Source organism: Dama dama, chromosome 20, assembly GCF_033118175.1.
Source record: "Dama dama isolate Ldn47 chromosome 20, ASM3311817v1, whole genome shotgun sequence".
NCBI classification, from domain to species: Eukaryota; Metazoa; Chordata; class Mammalia; order Artiodactyla; family Cervidae; genus Dama; species Dama dama.
The window spans coordinates 33,709,899-33,730,314 of NC_083700.1; the positions used below are offsets into that span (position 1 = coordinate 33,709,899).

Here is a 20,416-nt window from a genome sequence, read left to right on the forward strand (position 1 = left end):
GTGTCAGCACATGAGGCAGGAGTGTGGTACCCCACTCCCCCAACATCTCCCCGCCCCCCACCCCGCCGCCGGCCAGCTCCACGTTGCCAGTGTCCCAGCATGACCCAGCAGCAAACACTCCTGGACAATGAGCCTTGAAACTCAGGCTCAGCCCCCTCTCCCTCTGGAAGGTGACCCTCAGAGCCAAGAACCAAAGCACTGGCTTCTCCGTGTTTATTCACGAGATTGGGATCATTCTAACAGCATTCAAGTGCACGCTATCAGGAAGGCTGCCTCAGACTGCACAGGATGTTAGGACTGCTAATCCCCGGGAAGCAGGCCAAACACTTCAAAAAGCTTTTTGAAAAGCCACGATAAGATTTCATCACTGGTTACCCAGAGCCAGGTGGGGACAACTCCCCTTGGTCTAGATTCCTTGTGTCAGGGAACTGACCCACAAGAGTGGCTCAGACAAAATCAGGGCCCAGGGACAGCCTCTCCAGGGTACCCAACATTGTGACTTCCACTCAGACATGAGCAGCAACAAGGTCAAACATGCACACTTCCCTGAGCATCTCCTGTGAGCTCACACTGAATGGGGGGCTTGTTTCATCGCCACCCCCAGGGAGCCCACAGTCAAGTGGGGGAAAGATTGGTTCTGTTGGTGACCCTGCTGTGATCCAAAGAACCAGACACCTCCTCTACCAGCGCCGGTTTGCAGGGGTGCATGGTTTCTGGAAAGTATGTGTGGGACAATCCTGGGCTTGAACCCTGGCCACGTGGTGGTGTGACCTTGACTGAATCCCTTTACTTCTCAATGCCTCGGTTTCTTCTTCTGTAGAGTAAAGACAGTGACACTGAGAGCGTCAGGTCTAGTGCTGCTAGACCTAGCAGCACTAGACTAGAGAGTCTAGTGCTGCTGTTCCTTAGGCTTCCTACAAACCGGAGACATAAACGACTGAGGTTGTGTGACCTTGAACATTTCAGTCATTCCCCAGGCTCAATTGTTCATTTGTGAAATGTGGGATTCACAAGTTCACAGAGCTGGTCTGAATCTCTGCTGTGTCCAAAATAGCAGTTCTTTTTTCTGCTCTAGGAATCAATTGAATTTCTGCACTGTGCCCCCAGCCCTCCAGACTGAGGAGCCAATTAACCTTAGCCGTTTTTGCAGCGCCCCGCAGGTGTGCTTTGATGCACATGACTCTCCAGCTGGTGAAGTTTGCAAGGGGTAGGGGGTGTGTGGTGGTCTTCCTTTGTCCCTACCTGGGTTCCTGTTACCTCCATGTCTCACCTGAGCCAACCCAGTCTTCTGGAAGTTACCTTGGTCATATTCCCCCAGACAAACCACGCGGCCCTCCACCCTGAACTTGCCTTCTCTCTGAACCACCACCAAGAAGTAGGATCTGGGTCCCCACCACTCAGAATCTGCCTGAGTCCCCTGCCTCTGCTTCTACATCCTCTGAGGAGCCCCAGGTTCTTCCAGGGCTTCAGGAGAAACGTCCTGACCTGGAAACTCTGCCAGTCCCTTCTGCTTTCTGCCCTGCCCACATCTTCCCTAAGGCAAATAGAGGCAGAGCCGGCTTTTCCTTTCCTGAGGAAAAGCGAAAGGAGAAAATGAGAGGATTTTTTTTTTTTAAATAATAGATCAGTACCTCAAAATATTATTCAAAATATGATTCTTGGGGGCGCATCCTCTCAGTTTGACCACGTGACCCTCCCAGCACCAAAACCCTGTAGTTCAGCAAAGATGACCACATTACATCCACACTCAACAAGCCTCGGGCTGAAGAAGATGGGAGGGGTCCAGGGGTCTTTAATGCAGGACAGAGGAACTGCAACGGCTCCCCCGAGAGAGATCTCAGAAGACCGGAAACCTGGAAAACACGTTGGAAAATGTTGTTCGCACATGTGGAAGTCCCCACCCTTCTCCCCTCCTGACCACAAAGGGATCCCTGTGAGTGACATACTGGCCAGTCCTCCAGCCTTGGTCAGCAGAAATCTGGGGGAGACCAGCTCCCAGCCTCCAAACCCATACCTCTGTTTGCTCTGCGTCAAGCGACCTGAACCCTGGGAATGTCTGCCCAACACATCACAGAATTGCCGGGTCCTCTCACGAGAACACTGGGGCTGGGTACCCGGCGCCCCACACACAGGAGAGCACGTTGTGAGTTATGGGAAAATGCAACGGGGAAGCCCGTTCCAGCTTCCTGAATAGAATGGCGAAGAGGGAGGGGTAAAAGTGACCTCCCTCAACTCCAAAGCAGGACTCAGTGTCCCCAGCAAACCAAGTCTCTGAATCACTGGGTTGTGCATCTTAATCAAGATCATGTTTTGCTTCATAAACACAATTTTAAGGAATCGCCAAATAGTTGGGAAAGAGGATTTGGTCAAAATTAAGTAATAGTTTTGTATTGATGTCAATTTCTGGCTTCAATACTTGATTTTTTATGAGTCGTTTAGTTGTAGGAATTCTTTGCATATTCTGGATGTTAACCCCTTATTAGATACGTGGTTTACAAATATTTTCTCCCATTCAGTGGATTACAGTTTCACTCTATTGACGTGTCCTTTGATATACGAATGTTTTTTGTTTGTTTCACTGTAATCTAATTTATGTTTCTTTGCTTGTGCTTTTGGCATCAGATCCAAGAAATCATTGCCAAATCCAATGTCATGAAGGTTTTTGAAGTTGAAGTTTTGGATCGAGTTCTCCGTGCCAACTATTTAGTGATTCTTTAAAACTATATTTATAATGCAAACATTCATGATCTCAAGATGCATGACAGAGAGATTCTGTTTTGTTGTCCTGCAGTGGCTCGTGTTCTCCATGGCCACCTTCTTCGTCCCCTTTTAGCCCTGGTTTGTCCCATCATGTTGTGCAGTCATCTTGTGAAAGTGGGGGAACAGTGGGGAGGGGCCTGATTTCTACCAGAGAATCTTCTCATCCCTTTCTTCTTCTCTTCCCCCCAGTTTTCCTCCTCTTTTCAACTCCCTACTTGGAAAGCAACCCCACATGGGATTTTGGAGCAACCTGCCAGCCCCTCTTCCCAAAACCACAGCTCAATGGCTTTCCCCGGAGAGGGGCTTGGGTGCTGAGTAGCGTGCTCCATTGCTGTTTGGTTTCTGACCTCTTCCTCCTGAATGTGCTGGATGTCAAATTTATGACTATGGAATTTATTTGAAGAGGTCTTTGGATTGTCTCAGTCTTTAAAATCTTTTTATTTAGAAATAATTTAGAAATAAATTGTACGGAAATAGTACAAAGAATTCCTGATACCCTCGCTCAGATATTGAAAATGTTGAAATCTGACCATACCTGCTTTATTTTCTCTTATATGGTGTACTAAGAGAGGTCAGATTCATAGAGACAGAAAGCAGAATGGTGGTTGTCAGGGCCTGGGGGGAGGAGGGAAATGGGGAGTAATTGTTTAATGGGTATAGATTTTTCAGTTTTCCAAGATGAAAATAGGTCTGGAGATGGATGGTAATGATGGCTACACAGAATGCAAATGTACTTAATGCCACTGAACTGTACACTTAAAATGATTAGCATGCTAAATTTATGGTATGTGCTTCTTGGTGTTTAATCACTAAGTCGTGTTCGACTTTTTTGTGACCCCATGGACTATAGTCGGCCACGCACCTCTGTTCATGGGATTTCCCAGGAAGGAATACTACAGTGGGTTGCCATTTCCCTTCTAGGGGATCTTCCCCACCCAGGGATTGAACACGAGTCTCCTGCATTGGCAGGGGGATTTTTTACCACTGAGCCACCAGGGAAGCCCCTTAGTGGACAGTAGGCATTAAAAAAAATACGCCCTTATTATTAATATTTTCTCCTCTCTTCTAATCACCACCAAAAACATACAGACTGGATATCTTTACCCATATTTTACCCATATTTTACAAATGAGAAAAATGAAGCTTAACAAAGTTGTCACTTACCCAGCTCCCAATCAGAATATGATACTGCCAGGATTTCAATCCAGGACCAGTTTGACTCCAAAACCCATGATCTTTCCATTCCACCCTGCTTGGGTCTCATTTAATGGATGAGAAACCTGAGGATTATTGACACTGAGCACTAGGAGAAAGCTCAGATGCCCACAGGGGCCAGGCAGGTAATGCAGAAATCATCTGCCAGAGATTCTACCAGAGAATCTTCACTTTAACTAAATTATGGGTGAAGCAAGTAATACGATATGTGCCTGTATGGTACTGGAGATTGTGTTTCCAATTCTAATTTTTAAAAAGTAAATATCAAAAAATAGAAATACACAGTTAATTTAATTGCCTTCCAAAAATTTTAAGCATAATGCAGCCAGCACTGTGTAGATCAAACAAATTATTTTCAGATCGGATGTAAACCCCAGTCACCCAGTGGCCACCCTGAGGACAGTGTGGCGGAGACCTCGACAGGGGTGTGGTGAGTTCAGATGTGTCTAAGCAACCCTCTACAGCTGAACACCACACCTTCCAGTTAGTGCCACTGTGGGAACCCAATTTCAGGATGCCAGGATTCATCATTTCCTAAGAGGTATAAGAAATGTGGGGGCTTCCCACATTCTCAAATGGTAGAGAATCTGCCTGCAATGCAGGAGAACCAAGTTGGATCCCTGGGTCTGAAAGACTCCCTGGAGAAGGAAATGGCAACCCACTCCAGTATTCTTGCCTGAAAAATCTCATGGACAGAGGAGCCTGGCGGGTTTCAGCCCATGGGGTCGCAAAGAATCAGACATGACTGAGGGGCTAACTCTTCCACTTTAACACTTTCATAGGAAATGTGGGTTTGGGGGAAATATACTGAATTTTAAATACAGGTAACTCTTCATTTTTACCCTGTGCAGACAAAATAAGACAGGTCTGCAGGCAAGCCCACATCGTCGGCCTCCAGTGAGGCTCCTCACTCTCGGGCAGAGCCCAGACTCAAAAGAAATCTCTGACTCCTAGGCTGTGATGGAACCAACCTGTGGTTTCTCCAGCCCAGAACTGGAGCAGGAGGCACAGAGGAGAAAGGATGGGCTGAGTGAAGGCAGCGCAGGATGCCCAAGACTGACAGAACCCGCCTGAAGAGGCAGGTCTACAAACAACCTGACTTCGTGGCTCACTTTTTCTTCCCTCAGTCAGATCTTTGCCTGAAGCTACACCGGAAGACCTGTGGCAGCCCGTCGTCAAGGGGAGGACTGCACGACAGCCGGCCTTACTAATTAAAGGGGATTTTTTTCCTCCGAGATGAATGCGTGTTAAAAATATCAAATATTAATCACTGGCAACATTAATTTATAATAATGCTTGTCTCCCTTTCAGCTTCCAAACCGACATCTGGCATGACTGCTTTGAAACTGACACCTGCTCCATTGCGGGAATTATAAATAGCCTGGGTTAAAATCTTCACCTTGAACCAAATAGGCTGACTCCATGTGGTGGTTTATGGAACGAAGGGGGCTGCCTCAGGCACTAAAGTCCTGGGTGGGTCTATTTGGGATGGTCTTTAAAACACTTAAAAAAAAAAAAATTGAAAAGACACTAACGGTGTCCCTGGGAGGGAGGGTTCTAGAGTGGCTCTGACTGACTTCCTCCCTGTGAGGTGGAGGAGGTCAGCCTCCCTCCCACCTAGCCCATTTCATGATGGGTGAGGAGGGACGGGGCACAGGCTGTTTCATCCTGCCCTAAGTTCACCGTCCTTGGTGACTGATTAGTGCAGACACCATCCTTTATTGAAGGGACGCAAAACCTGATTCCTATGGGCAGAAGACCAAGTCCTCTCTCGGACTGCAGAGTGCCGTCACAGCAGAGCTTACTGGGCCCGGGGTTCGCACCGTCGCATTCCGGCTCCACGACAACCCTGGAAGGGGAATCCCAGTGGGAACGCCATTTCACTGAGGAGGAAGCTGAGGTTAAAGAAGCTGTTTCCCTGAGGTCCCCCAGGCAGCTGGCGGTGGGCAGAGTCAAGATCACCCCAAGAAGAGGGGGCCCCTGGGGTCTCCTTGTTTAATACCTTTCCAACATTTTTCCTGTGGCTAAAACCCCAGCTTCCCAAGGGTCCCCTTTCCAGGAATTGGGATCCAGCATCTCTGCGATGGAACACAGGACTCTGGGTACCTAATGAACAAGCCCCACCATGCTCCACCACCAGGGAGGGTTGGGGCCACATTGCTCTGGGGTCTACCTCACAACAAACTGGCGAGATGGCCAGAGTCGCTGTCCGCCTGTAGCAGAGGTGCAAACAGACTCTGAGAGATGCTTCACCCCTAGCAGAGCTGAGCGGAGAATCTGAGCCTTTGGTCCCAGTGTCACCAGGAGCGGCAGGACCATCAGACAGTAGGGCAGAGGGAGGACAGAGCATGCGTGGAGGGGAGAAGGCAGGTGGGGGGTGGGGAGGGCAGCATCTGGGAAGGAAGGTGGGAGATGCTAGGGGCAGCACAGGACCCCATTTCTGATCGTCCCAAGCTCCCCAGGGGCTCAGGGCATCTCTGGGGCAACCAGTGAAGCCCTTCCTGGCCCACAGACTTTGCCACTCCCTTGGGTCTCCCCTGGCCCAGGGTTCCTAGGAGAGTGCAGGCTGTCCGGGGCTGTGGTGGCCGTAGGTGGCCTTGCCCAGGATCAGAAGTGCCCACAGGCCCTAATGGAAGGAAGGAGCAAACACCTGGAGAACAGACCGCGGACAGCACTCCTTAGTTAACTCACAGGTGCCCTTGCCAGTGAGGACCCTGGGGCCAGAGACTCCACAGGGAGACCGGCTGGGGCTCAGCGCCCCGCTGGGACCAAATCCTCCCAAGAGCATAATTCTATCTGACGCCCAAAACAGTCATCACTTTGCCTCTCCCAGGGCCTCACTGAGCCCCTTCTCATTGTCCCTCCCTGGAAGCAAGTGAGGTCAGGTACAGCAGTCCTCACAGTGAGCTCTCAGGGGTGTGTCCCCTCCCCACACCTGGGAGTGAGCTGTGGGCTGCCTCGGCCCATGGGGCTCCTTGCAAAGTTCTCTATCCCCAGCAGGCTCCTGGGGCAGGACAACCCCAAGCCGGGGAGCCTGGGCCCCATTTTCTGCTGCCCCGTCTCCCAAACATCCCCCGCTGACACGGAGCATCCCGTTTGGCGGCTGAGGTCCAGGTTTCCACAGCTGGGCCCTAGATGGGGGCCTGGGAACATATGTAGGACACGTGTTTGCCTCTAGGCTGGGGCCTCGGGGCAGCCGGAGCCACCTCCTCACCTGCAGGGCTTCCCAGCCTCCAGGTGGGGCCCCAGCTGTCCGCCTTCAAGTGAGCGGAAATTATAGCCCCATGGGGGGCCTCCCCTCTCTCCTCATGGTTGCCCCCTCCTCGTGTTCCTCTTCCCCCTTGCTTTCACTTCAGTGACTGAGGTTTCCCCAGGGACAGTTGTACAAACTTTGAAACCTAATTTTGGACGGATGCAGACCCCATCACATTCTCCCTGCCTTCCCTCCTGTCCTGCTCACCCTTGTTTTAATATTAAGGCCACGCTCTAGCTTGACTGGAGCTTTTCCTCATGGAAACTAATCTCGGCCCCTTGGGGGAAAAGTGGAACTTTCATTATATGTTTATTTCCTCCAAAGGTTGGGGAGACAGACAGGGTAAGGCAGAGTTTCTTGGGAGAGGAGGTGCAGGGACCACCAGCATCGGTTACAGATGGAGGGGGGCTTGTTGTAGGCCCCACTGAATCTGAGTCTCTGGAGGTAACCAAGGAAACAGCATTTTAACATCACCCTTTAGGCTTCTATGTACACTAAGGTTTGGGAACTGCAAGTCTACAGAGTAAATGACATTTCCTAGTCCTGGGGTCACCAGCCCTGAGTTGCTTATCTCAGGGGACACAGATGCTTTGGCAGGTTTAATTTGAACACAATCTGAGAAGAGCCAGAATAAAATTCAGAGCCCACACTCCTTATGCTTTTCCTAGGGAAAAAAAATTGTATAACGCAGTATTAAGATCATAGCCCATATTGAGCAAACATTCCATTTCACTTGGAAACAGTGACTCACATGTTTAAGCAGGGTATTAAGAAGCTCTTAGATAAGATTATTTGTGTAGCTATGTTCCCAAACGGAGTGTTATTGAGCTTTTCCCACATAAACCTGTGCTTTTAAACTACATCATAATAAAGGCACATAGGCCGAAAAAAACCGAGATTTCTTCCTACTGCGTTCAAATTCTGGGAATGTGAAATGCATCCAAGAGCAGGCGTTTGCGTCTTCCTGGCAGTTTTATGAATCTCTCACAGGGGAGAAGCCTCAGGTAACTGGCTTAGTGAGCCAGGCAGGCAGATCCCAGTGCTACCTGAGACATCTTCATAAATAAACAAAAAGTGTATAAAACATTCCCATGGAGCTTCCACTGGCCAAGGCCACCCTAAGTTCTTCTCATGCACTAACATCTAATCCTCACACCAACCCCAAGGGGCAAGTACTACTGTTACTGAACCTAACTTGGGGCCCTTTGCCCAAGTGCAGTAGAGCCAAGACAACAGGTTGTGGTGAAGCAAAGTTCAGTGTTTATTGCAGGGCAGCAAACAAGAAGTCCTGGCAGCTGAGACTCAGGAGACCCGAATTCCCCAATGGCTTTCCAGGGGTAGGCTTTTAAAGACAAGGTAAGCAGGAATTCCCTGATGGTCCAATGGTTAGGACTCCATGCTTCCACTGCAGGGGGCACGGGTTCAACCCCTGGTTGAGGAACTAAGATCCTGCATGCCACGAGGGACAGCCAGAAAAATAAAGACAGGATGAGGGAGAGGGTGGCAGGGTGTGTAATCAGCTCATAGACATTCTTCTTTTGGTTAGTAGTGAGGTCATGGGGAGTCAACATCATCAACCTTCTGGTTCCAACCCATCTGGGGTCTCTGTGCTTCTGGGCAGCACACAGTCAGTTAACTTCTTCCACCTGGTGGGGGTTTCAGTATCTGCAAAACAACTCAAAGGATATAGCTCAAGATATTATGCATAGCCCCTGAGGGCGAACTAAATGTCCTTGACTTTGTTTAAAGGCTAAACTATTATTATTTGTCTCATTTGGCTGTTTTCCTTTCTGCATTTTCTCACTTCTCAAATTAAATTTATTCTTTGGAACTCTAGCAAGACCTAGGAGGTGAAAGTTTTTCTACAAATAAGAGGCAGTCAGAGGACACAGCAAAGCCCCATAGGATCCTGCTCAGTTACACTATTATTATTGTTGTTGCCTGGTTTACAGATGGGGAGACTGAGGTAGAGAGGCTTAGTAGCTTGTCCACGGTTCCTATCTAATAAACAGCCTGACCAGGGTCCAAGCTTGCAGTCTGTGCTGTTAACCGCTGTGTCACCCCAGTAGCAAGGTAACTTTGCTGCTAATTCTGTGAGAGTTGCCAAACGAGCCAAATGCAAAATGACAAGAAAATGTCAAGCTGTCATTTGACAGATTTGTTTACTTGGTCTTCAGGGCTTAGTTTCATGACGAAATCTCACAGGTTTCTCTATGCCTTGTCTCTGTCAGAGCTATGCCCACGGCTTCTTACTCATCAGCCTTGCTCTCTGCTTAGATCCAGTTAATCCTCCTCACTAATCTTCAGTCCCAAAATTAAGGCCCCTCTGTCCTCACTAAGCCGGGGGCTTTTCCTGCCCCTGACGATGTGAGATGTGAGCCCACTCTGGGGACACTGATCCCTGTTAAAAACCACACCCATATTTTTCCTCCAAGTCACACTCATATTTAAATAAATCTAATATACCTGTGATCCATGGGCAGTAGAGCCTTCCAAGTAGGGGCTAAGCCAAGAAAGAATATTCTAGATGGAGGGCCACAGATCGTGCCCCTCCTGCTGGCCTGGGCCCAGGGGTCCCCTTGAGGCCCACACAGTGTTCTCTCAGGCTTGTGGCTCGCTCCAGGCTCCCACAGGAGCCTTTCTTTATAAACTTTGAGTGGAAAACATCAGTGGAAGCTTACAGAGGTTGAGAGGGGTGTCAGAAGACCAAGGAGGACGTCAACAAGGAGTGGATCCTATTTCACCCTTATTCCTACCCAGGGTCAGCTGTCCCAAGCCTCTGTCCTCTGGCTGTGCAGCTGCTCCAGCCACGACCTTCACCATTCAACCCTGGGAACACAGACAGGACTCAGACACTGCCCTTCCTTCTGCGGCAGAGGCTGACTGAGACATGAGCGCTTTCTAAGAACAAGGGTTAACTCGGGGCCTGACGTGTGTCCCAGTCACTTTGTGTCGACAGATGCAGGTGGAGGTGGGGGATGCATGTGAGTTCATCTGCAGGACGCCTTGAAGTCACAGGACATGAGAGGAAAGCAGAGCATTCCCCGCAGAGGGAACGGCCTGGGCAAAGATACACGTGGCATCTGCCACAAACCAAGACAGTCCTGAGGCTGGGAAGGCTGGTAGAGACAGTAGGAGAGCAGAGAGAGGGTGGCCGGGCCAGACCACAAGGGGCTTTTCGCTTCCGGACAAGCTTTCTCCTTTGTTGCAGAGAAGCCTTTTGGGGGATTTTTGATGGGGGAAGAACCAGGCAAATGTGCTACCTAGAAGGATGACTGGTGGGCATGCAGGGGTGGATTCTAAGGAGAAACTGGAGGCAGAGAGAATAGGTAGGAACAGTTGCCATGGACCACACCGAGCAAGGTGGGGCTCAGACAGCACCAGACTAGAGGAAAAAGGGGCAGAGCCGAGAGACTTTCAGGAGGTAAAAGAAAGAGAGCTTGGTGATCATTGACAAGTCAGAGACAAGGGACATTAACAGACAGACAGACAGTTCTAGACTGCCCTCAAGCTTCAGACTTCATAGTAGGGGGTGGTGGGAGCACGAACCATCAAGACCAGCAGAGAAAAGGAAGATTTGGGAAGATAAGCAGTTCTTCCCGTGCGGTGCTCTGCTGCACACAGACAGGCTGGTGGGTGGTTGGGGGGGCGGGGGGAGGGCGGGGCTGGGGCGGGAGAGGGAGCATCCAGTCATTTTCCTCTGACCCCCATCCAACACCACTTTTCTAATCCTGGAGAATCCGTAAGAGGAGATGTCTCACAGGAAGATGACAGAGGCTTCCAGGAAAGTAATTTGTAGGGTGGAACTGGAAGCAAAAGAGAATTAAACATGTATCCTGGCATGCCTCGTCACCCAGGTGGAAGCATTGTCCCGCTAAACTCTGATTGAGTATAACACCTGGGATATCTGGGAAGTGGTCCTCATCTGCTCTGAGAGCTCCCTTCTTTCTGATGCTGCCGTCTATTCCTCCTCAGCTCGTCTGTGCCACTCCCGTGTCAGCCACTAGATGGCACCAGACTCCACCAGCTGAGAAGGAAACCTAGCGCATTTGTGCAGTCCTTTCCCACTCTCTGCAACCCCATGGACTGTAGCCTGCCTGGCTCCTCTGTCCATAGGATTTTCCAGGCAATAATACTGGAGTAGGTTGCCATTTCCTTCTCCAGCGAATATTCCTGACCCAGGATCGAATCCGCATCTCTTTCGTCATCTGCATTGCCAGGCGAATTCTTCACCACTGCATCACCTGGGATTTGGGCAAATATGGGGCGGTCAGGCTGTCACTGAAGGGACCCACATCTTGAAAGGCTGTCCATTTCACCTAATTCTAATTTAATTTAATTCTTCTAGAATACATTCTTATTGTGGGTATATTATTCTTACAAGTTGGTATGAAGAAAGTGAAAGTGTTAGTCACTTAGTCGTGTCTGACTCTTTGTGACCCCCATAGACTGTAGCCCAACCAGGCTCCTCTGTCCATGGAATTCTCCAGGCAAGAGTACTGGAGTGAGGTTGCCATTTCCTTCCCCAGGGGATCTTCCCAACCCAGGGATTGAACCCAGGTCTCCTGCATTGCAGGTAAATTCTTTACTGTCTGAGCCACCAATATATATATAAAGAATTCTTTACTCTATGTAAATATACTTTCCTTGGGCTTCCCTGATAGCTCAATGGTAAAGAATCAACCTGCCAAGACAGGAGACGTGGGTTCTATCCCTGGGTTGGAAAGATCTCCTGGAGAAGGAAATGGCAACCCACTCCAGTATTCGTGCCTGAAAAATCCTGTGGACAGAGGAGCCTGGTGGGCTACAGTCCGTGGGGTCACAAAAGAATCAGAAACAACTGAACAATCGAACAACAACATACTTTTCCTTAGCTCCCCTAGCCTCCCCTGTGAGCTCTTCAATCTTCAGGGGAAAAAAGGAGCAGGGAACTGGGGCAAAGACCAATTATCAATTCCTCAAAATTCTGATATAAAAAGTGAGAATCAGTCATGTTAGATTAAAAGGATGGCTTGGCCCATTGACAGGTCTGCAGATCAGCCAGCTCCCACGGGAAAGGAGAGGCAGTTGCAGGCGGCATGTCACCAGCCACAGGGCCCCTCGTGTCCGCAGCCACCCCACATCTCTGCTGCATCACACTGATTCCTGCAGTGATGCCCCACCCAGGTCAGCTCTGCTTACAGAGGACGACTGGCTGGGAAAGCCCCACACACAGCGTGACCTGGCAGCAGCAGGCGGTTCCTGGAGATCAAGGGACAGGATGGGAAAACTGGATTCCTGGACATGGAAAGGAACTCTACATCCAGTACCTGAGCCTGAAAGTCAGGGGCCAGGAGACTCGAGGGCTGCAAGAGGGGGGCAGGTGTGTAGAGCAAGCACCAGTGTCTGTCAATGGAGCCAAAATCAAAGCGCAAGCCCTGTGTGGGGCCCAGGCCCGGCCTGGGTGGGCCCTGCAGTAAAGCCTGTCCTGAGCACGGCCTGAGCAGGGTTATGACAGGGTTAAGGGCAAGGAAAGGAGGGCAGGACCCCAAGACTCAGAGACCAGTCTCCTTGGAGGCTTCTGAGAGGCAGAGGATACGACATACTTTTCATCTTATATTTTGCACTTTCCTAGACTAAGAACTGAGGTGAGAAAGGTACATAGGGCTCACACTTAGGGGATACTCCAGTCCCTGGTTCAGACGCAGGCTCAGGGCCTCACCAGCCTGACCCTGAAGCAGACTTTCTCACCCACACACGGTGACCTGGTGGCATCGACTATTTGACACTCAACAGAAGGGACTAAAGGGCTCAGCTCACAAGGCCTCCTGCCTCCAGCCCAGACACCCATTTGAGCCACACCCTCCTCATCACCTAGCGCCCACTGAGCTGCCTCGAACCCTTCATGCAAACAGACCCTGTATCCACTTTCTCCAAAAGATTGCCCCAGAGAGGAGGAGGGATTCCGGTCACATCCCTTTCCTACCAGGACACAGCCCGGCCCTGCCCCCTCCCCATATACCCAGGCACAGCAGGAACACACGGCCACTTGACCCTTATTCATGCTTTTATTCTGGAACCAGTAGTCAGTGCAAACGGCTACCAGCATCACCACGCCTGGGCGAGCCTTGGGCAGGGTCCAGATGGGAGGTGCTGAGGGGGACTGGGATTGCACATGAGATGGAGGCCAGCGGTGTGACACCCCGACAAACTGCTCTGAACTTCAGGCAGCCCTCAGTCTCTAGAGAAGATGCTGTATTTATAATAGACGTGGGGTACACACAGCCTGGCCATGGTCCTGGTTCACGGTCCCCTCCTGGGTCCAAAATCAGTGGCCCGCCGGCTACCCCCCATCCCTCCTCCAGCTGAGCAGAGGCCAGAGGCTTCCTCAGGGTCACACACAGACCTGCTCTTGACCCTTGGAAAGGGACTATTGAAGGGAACTCACTCACTGCCTCATAAACCACCACTGTTGGCATTTCACGGGGAGGCAGCAGGATCGGGGGCTTCACTGTGATCTGGTAACATGTGCTGGGAGGGGCATGGGAGGCCTGCAGTTCTGACCCAGCAGGCTGGCCGCGGGCTGAACCCACAGCACCCGTGTGGAGGCCAACTGACGTCTTGGGGCCCCACACTTTCCACGAGGTCACTGATGCAGGCAGAAGTGCACGTGCCGGAGGGGAGTGGCAGGGCCCAGGGAGGACAGTTCACCTGTGGGGGACGAAGGGCAGGGCAGGAAGAGACACAAGGAAGGGGTAGGTCCCTGTCACTCACCGCCCCTGAGACGGGCTGAGCCGTGCACACGGGCTTCCTACAGGACCATGGCCACCAGCCAGGATCCCACAGGCCAGCCGGGCAGGCCGTAACCCTGTGACGGGCGTCTGCTTCGGTGCACATATGTGGGCAGGGGAGCAGGGGCCTAGGTCAGCAGTGCAGGCAGTGGGACAGCCAAGGGGATGCAGGGCTGGGCCATTCAGCAGAAATAAAAGTCCAAGGGAGACCACCCCAGGCTGTGCTCAGAAAGAGGCCCGGCACCCCCGGTGGGTGCCCTGAGACCAGACACACTCCTAGAAGTTGATGTTCTTCAGGTTGGTGGAGCAACGGTACCTGCCGTCCAGGCCACGGGAACATAGCAGGTTGGGCAGGCAGGGGCAGGCGTGGTGCTGCCGTTTTCTGAAGAAGGGGACCTGCGGGGAGAGAGGAGGGAGACGTCACCTTCACCAAGGGAGGCAGGCCCCCGGGCAGGGAGCCTCTGGCCAGCCCAGCCCTGGCTGAAATGTCTCATCACCTGCACCCCAGCACCACAATAATGGCTTTTATAGAGGATGAAACTGAGGCACAGAGAGGTTAAGAAACATGCCAAGGTCACACAGCCAGCTTGTGGAGGAGCCAGGATTTGACCTCAGGCAATCTAGCTCTGACACTGTGATCAGCCACTATGCAATGTGGCCCACCCGCCTATCCCCCAAACTCCATGAGCCCCCACACCACCCACCGCCCCTCCCACCCCACTGACCCAGCACACCCACTCTCTCACAAATTCACACCCACACTGGTGATTGAATATCACTTGTAGCTCATCCATTACACTCTCCACCCTGTGTGGGTGTCGGGGATGTAGCTGCTGGGTGACTCACACCCACAGGAAGGCTGAGCCACTGAGGGTTCCTCAAGGAGGGTGAGTAGGAGGGGTTAGGAGGATAGATAAGTCCGACAGCCTGGGCTCAAATTAAGTCTGCCGATTCCCAGCTGTGTGACAACTGGCAAGTTATTTAGCCTCTCTGTGTTTCAATTTATTATCCGTAAAAGGAGTTAATAATAATGGCTACCACATATGGTTGTAAATAGGTTTACATGATAAACTTAAAGAGGATTAAACTTGCAAAAACATCACTGCGTATGAAGGTTGGCACGTGGTAAGCAGTCAGTGTATTACCTCTGCTGCCCGCTTTGGGAATACCCCAAGGCTACAAGGACTGTGCCCTGTCTCCCTCCCCGCCTCAGCCTCCTCACACCTAGGAGGGCTGTGCCAGAGAGGATCACGGTTGGAGGATGCTCCAGGGTGCAGGCGTGCTCCCCAGAGGGGCTTGCAGGGCATCTTGGCCACAGAAAGCCCAGGGAAGGGGGCGCAAGCCCACAGGTGCTGCTGCATCCACCTGACAATCAGAAAAACGGCCGTGGGGCCATTCTGTGGTCTCTGAGCTGGGAGCTCCTGAGGAAGCAGAGTGGGTGCTGCATGCCTAGGGCACAGAGGAGTGAGTCTCCTTAAAGTGTGTGCCCTGGGGGCCCGGCCAACCTCACCCTGCACACCCCTCATACTCAGGCTCTGGGTGGGAGCCTATTTTACAGTCTTACTGCGTTGTGTTCTTGAGGGAAGAATGTGGGTGTGTTTGTGTGTGTGTTCACAGTCACTCAGTCGTGTCAAACACCTTGCCACCCCATGGCTTGTAGCCTGCCATTCTCCTCTGTCCATGGAATTCTCCAGGCAAGAATACTGGAGTGGGTCGCCGTTCCCTTCTCCAGAGGATCTTCCCAACCCAGGGATCAAACGTATATCTCCTTCGTCTCCTGCATTGCAGGTGCATTCTTTACCACTGAGCCACCTGGGAAGTCCCGAGGGAAGAATCCTATGCAGTAAAGGGCATTCGGGAGACTCAGAATTTCATCAGATCAGAAACTTTAGGGGTGTCGGTCTACGCACCCCTTTGTATGCATGAGGTATCTGAGACCCAGGGCCTTCAGTAAATGAGGAACTGGGGTTCCAGCCTCCAGGTCTTACAGGCTGTGTGATTAGGACCCCACTGTACCCCAACCGCCCCCAAAGTAAGGAGGTGGCGAGAAATTCCTAGACTGGAGTCAGAACACTGGTCCAGCGCCTCGTGCCTTGAGCAGTACCTTGTGGCTGCCGGGGTGGCACTCCTCTCCTGCCCGCCCCAGCGGGGTGCACACCCGCAGCCCGCGCAGCCACAGGCTGACCGCACAGCAGGTGCCCGCCCTGCACTGCATATCCCGCTCGCAGGCCTGCGGGGGGAAGAGAAAGGGGCCATTAGTGCCCATGAGCACCACCCCAGAGAAACCGGAAGGGAACGTACATCCCAAAGCCCTTCAGAGGGGTGCTGGGAGCGGTACCCAGGCCTCAGTCCCCCGGGACACCCAGGGCCGTGCAGGGCCACTCCTGCTCCTGTGGAGGCAGGAAGCTCAGGGCTCAGCAGGGCAGCAGAACCGGATCTGAGCACCCCCTGACATCCTCTGGGGCCACTCGGTGGGGAGGCCTCCTCTGACAAGGCTAGAGCTTAGGAGACAGAGCTTTTCTAGCACCAGGAGATGCTCAGTGGGTGCTAATGAGATTGAGTTAACTCAAATTCTTCAAGCGGGAGGGTCCCAGCGGCCTGCACCCCAGGGTGGTCCATGTCAAGTTTCTTGGACAAGGACCCTCCAGCCCCCACCAAGCAGTACTCGGGGTGGTGCCTCTCCCTCCCACCATGGCCCCCTCAGTCCTCCCTGGAAATCCAGTCTCATCTGAGGGGCCAGCACCCCCTGACAGGTGTTTCCCCCCAGGGCATCTCCGCTGGCCTGCCTGGCCCCTATGTGACAATTGGCAAGTTATTTAGCCTCTCTGTGCCTCAGTTTATTAGCAGTGAAATGGGTTAATAACAGTAACTCCTCTAGGATGGAGATGGACTCCTCCGGGCGGTGCTCCCAGGGCAGGGGCTGCGTGGCCCTGCCTGGTTTCTGAAAGGTGCCATCTATGTGTGTTTTAGTCGCTCAGTCGTGTCTGACTCTTTGCGACCCCATGGACTGTAGACCGCCAGGCTCTTCTGTCCATGGAACTGTCCAGGCAAGAGTACTGGAGTCGGTTGCCTTTCCCATCTCCAGAGGATCTTTCCAACCCAGGGACTGAACCCGGGTCTCCCGAATTGCAGACAGATTCTTTACCATCTGAGCCACTGGGGAAGACCCACACAAAGCTGCTTTAAGCAAAAGCCTACATGAAGGAAAACAGAACTAAACTGCTCCAGACTCAGGAGAAGCCACACTGTTGAAGCACCCCACCTTCCCACTTCAGAGATCAGTGGCTTCTCTGAGCTGAAGCTGGGAGCTGGGTTTGGGTTGGCCCTTCTCCATTGGGCTTCCCTTGTTGCTCAGCTGGTAAAGAATCCGCCTGCAATGGGGAAGACCTGGGTTCGATCCCTGAGCTGGGAAGATCCCTCTGGAGAAGAGAAAGGCTACCCCCTCCAGTATTCTGGCCTGGAGAATTCCATGGACCATATAGTCCATGGAGTCGCAGAGTCAGACACGACCGAGCAACTTCCACTTCACTCCTCCATTGGGCCATGGAGTGCCCTCTGGCTTCCCTGTGGGCACTGCAGTGAAGTGGGGAACTCTGGGGCTGCTCAACCCTCAGAGGGAGTGCAGGGGGCAGTCACCTGGTCTCCAACCTAGTGAGGGCACGTCTCACACACCAGCCGGTCCCTGAAAGCTCAGGGTCAGGGCTGAGTGGACTCCACCTGGCTCTTCTGCCACAGACGTGTGGCATCACTGTCCCCCTCCGGGAGGAGGGGCCCTCCAGGACTGAATTTGGGACAGTCACGGTCTAGGGAGCAGAGCCCTGTGGGATGGTAGAGCCCAGCCTCTTTCTGAGAGTCAGACTGGGCTGCAGCAGGGCTTAGAGTGCGGAGGGGGCAGTTCTAACTTCTCTGACTACTCGGGTCTGCTGTGTGTCTTCTCTGTTTTCCCAAGGGTCACCTTGGAGGCTCTTTTAGGAAGACATTTTCCCATCTCTAAGCCCTCCCTCCTGCCAGACCTGCCTCTGGGCCAGACTTGGGGTCAACCTGCTGCCTGGCGGGGTAACCATGGCTTCTGCCCTCTATTCTCACCCTCCCAATCTTCAAGCTGCGCAATAGGAAGGCAGCTTTCAGTAGTTTACATTCATTAGGTACAATTCTGTCCTGACAGTTGTATTTATGCTTTGGGTCCCAAAAGCACTGGCTTGCCTTTGATGTTTGTTCTGCTTTGAAACTCAGTCTTTTTCCTCTAAAAAGGAGAAGAAAGAGATTTTGCTTTCTGTGAACATTACAGTTAATCCAGTTCCAGGAATGGTTTGACCTTCTCTACATTTCCATTTTCTGTGTAAAAAGCTGGAGGAAGTTGAAACAAAAGTGAATGTCCCTCTTTTTTTTTTTTTTTTTTTTGTTCTAGTGGTTTTTTATCTAGAAAGCTCCCAGATCAGTCATTACTTTCTGTTTTCATAAGAATGGTCCCATCACCATCACACAACCTGTGCCCATGACAGGGTGAGTCCAGGTGAAGTCAATGTTCTGAGGGAGAACCACTACTGGGATGTCTTGAACACTATAATGTGCCTACTTGGGTGCACCCACAGTGGGACTGGATTTCTACTTGTTATCTGACACTTGCTTCTGGGTCACTTAGCCAATTGTTGGCGTCACCCTTATTCCAATCAACTGGGCACAGAGTCAAAACATATAAACCGCATGGGAAAGAAAGAGTTTCAAGATTGGCTTTCTTAAGAGTAGAGAAACATTAAACATACCCAACAGAAGCTAAATAAGGTCACAGCCTTTAATTAAGTCAACTTGCTATGTAAATTACACTTGACATGTGAACCAAACCATGCATGAAAATTAAAATTTACACAAAAGATAGATTAGGGAGTGCTAATCCACTTTATAAAAGATTCATTATTACTCAAAAATCTTCTTTTGACTAAAGATCCAAACTTCAGAATTTGCAATGCTCTCCTCATTTATTGAAAGCAGAATTTGATTTACACAGTTTGTCTGAAGCAGATCCCCTTTATCGAGGTCTAACTAATACGAGAACCCTGTGAGATGCCTCTCACAAGTGCAGTCTGGGGCTGGCTCCCATGCTCTTGGTTTGCCTCCTGTGTGGTTCCCGGGTCCTGTCCCATGCAGACCCTGACATCCTCCCAAAACCCAGGGCAGAGAGAATGTTGGACGACTTACCCCGGTGATCACGGCACAGTCAGACACGGTCACCAAGAGGAGTATCACTGAGACTTGCGTGGCACCTCTCATGGTCACTTGGGGTGAAGGCAAGCACTGCCAGTGCCGCTGCCTCCGCTCCACCTCAAAGCTCCCAGCTCGGAAGGCCAGGCTCTCCCCTGAGATTTATAGCGTCCGATCCAGGCTGCCTGTGGATGCCTTGTCTCCACTCTTGCCCATCGCACTGTTATTCAGATGATCTCAGAGATGGAGATGAGACCTGAATCCCTAATGACATTGAATCACCATCAAAACCAATAAAGATGAACCATCGATGGCAGTGATAGTGGCTCTGACTCTCAGGACGCAGTGATCCAGTCAGCTCCACGCATCGCACCGCACAGTCCTTGTCGCCTCTGGGGCATCCTTCTATTCTGCTTGGAGCCAGGGGAAGGCTTTGGTAATAAATCAAGGGATTTGCAACATCACCATTCACCCCTCCCTGCTACCAAACCCGGGATCATCGGTTCCTTCACACTCAAGCCAACAAGAATGATCTGGGCACTTCCTGTCGGCTCAGTACAGAGTGAGGGGCTGAGAGGACATAGTGAGAAGGCAGTGTCCTTGGTCCCCTAGAACAGGGGTCCCCTACCTCCAGGATCTAATGCTTGGTGATCTGAGGTGGGGCTGATGTAATAATAATAGAAAGAAAGTGCGCAGTAAGTGTAATGTACTTGAAATCATCCCAAAACCATCCCCCCAACCTGATCCTGGTCCATGGAAAAATTATCTTCCATGAAACTGGTCTCTGGTGCCAAAAAGGCTGGGGACTGCTGCCCTAGAATGTTAAAATGCCAATAGGGAGACATAAGAGTGAGAAAACAAAACCAGGCTTGTGGGGTTGATGCTCCTGAGAAGTTCATAAGGAATTGTCCTCTAAGAGGCTCTGGACAAACACCAAGTGTCACTTGGCTCAGGAACCAGAGGGCAGAGGATGAGCCAGTTGACAGGTCCCTGAGGAAAAGCGTGCTTGAGCTGGGTTGCAGCTAAAGGAGTCAGGAGCCACGTGCCTTCCTGTTCTACGGGTTGAGCGTGACCTTATCCAGGGGCTAACAAACATGGTGGGCTTGGACACCAGTCTTGGGGAAGGTGAGTCTGGGCACGGCCCCTCCTACCAACTGATCCAAAGACCTCCCAGGACCTTTTATCAGACAATCCCCACAGTGATAAAAGTCCCTTCTGT

At 51.5% G+C, this 20,416-nt stretch overlaps 1 protein-coding gene across 1 annotated transcript; it reads right to left on the reverse strand.

Moving 5' to 3' along the window:
- Positions 1–14,231: 14,231 nt before the first annotated feature.
- On the reverse strand, positions 14,232–19,318 carry PROK1 (prokineticin 1). The gene is made up of 3 exons (XM_061119960.1): positions 19,195–19,318; positions 16,103–16,228; positions 14,232–14,394 (listed from the first exon to the last, which is right to left on the reverse strand). The coding sequence occupies exons 1-3, from the start codon at positions 19,264–19,266 to the stop codon at positions 14,275–14,277; spliced, it is 318 nt and encodes a 105-aa protein (XP_060975943.1). The 5' UTR covers positions 19,267–19,318; the 3' UTR covers positions 14,232–14,274.
- Positions 19,319–20,416: the final 1,098 nt, after the last annotated feature.

Bases quoted from the DNA above. Each gene is read 5' to 3' on its own strand.
- PROK1 (XM_061119960.1), bottom strand. From the start codon at position 19,266: ATGAGAGGTGCCACGCAAGTCTCAGTGATACTCCTCTTGGTGACCGTG. The intron at 16,229-19,194 runs GTAAGTCGTCCA...TTCCCCCCGCAG, and splicing joins ACTGTGCCGTGATCACCGGG to GCCTGCGAGCGGGATATGCA. The intron at 14,395-16,102 runs GTACTGCTCAAG...CTCTCCCCGCAG, and splicing joins GCCACCCCGGCAGCCACAAG to GTCCCCTTCTTCAGAAAACG.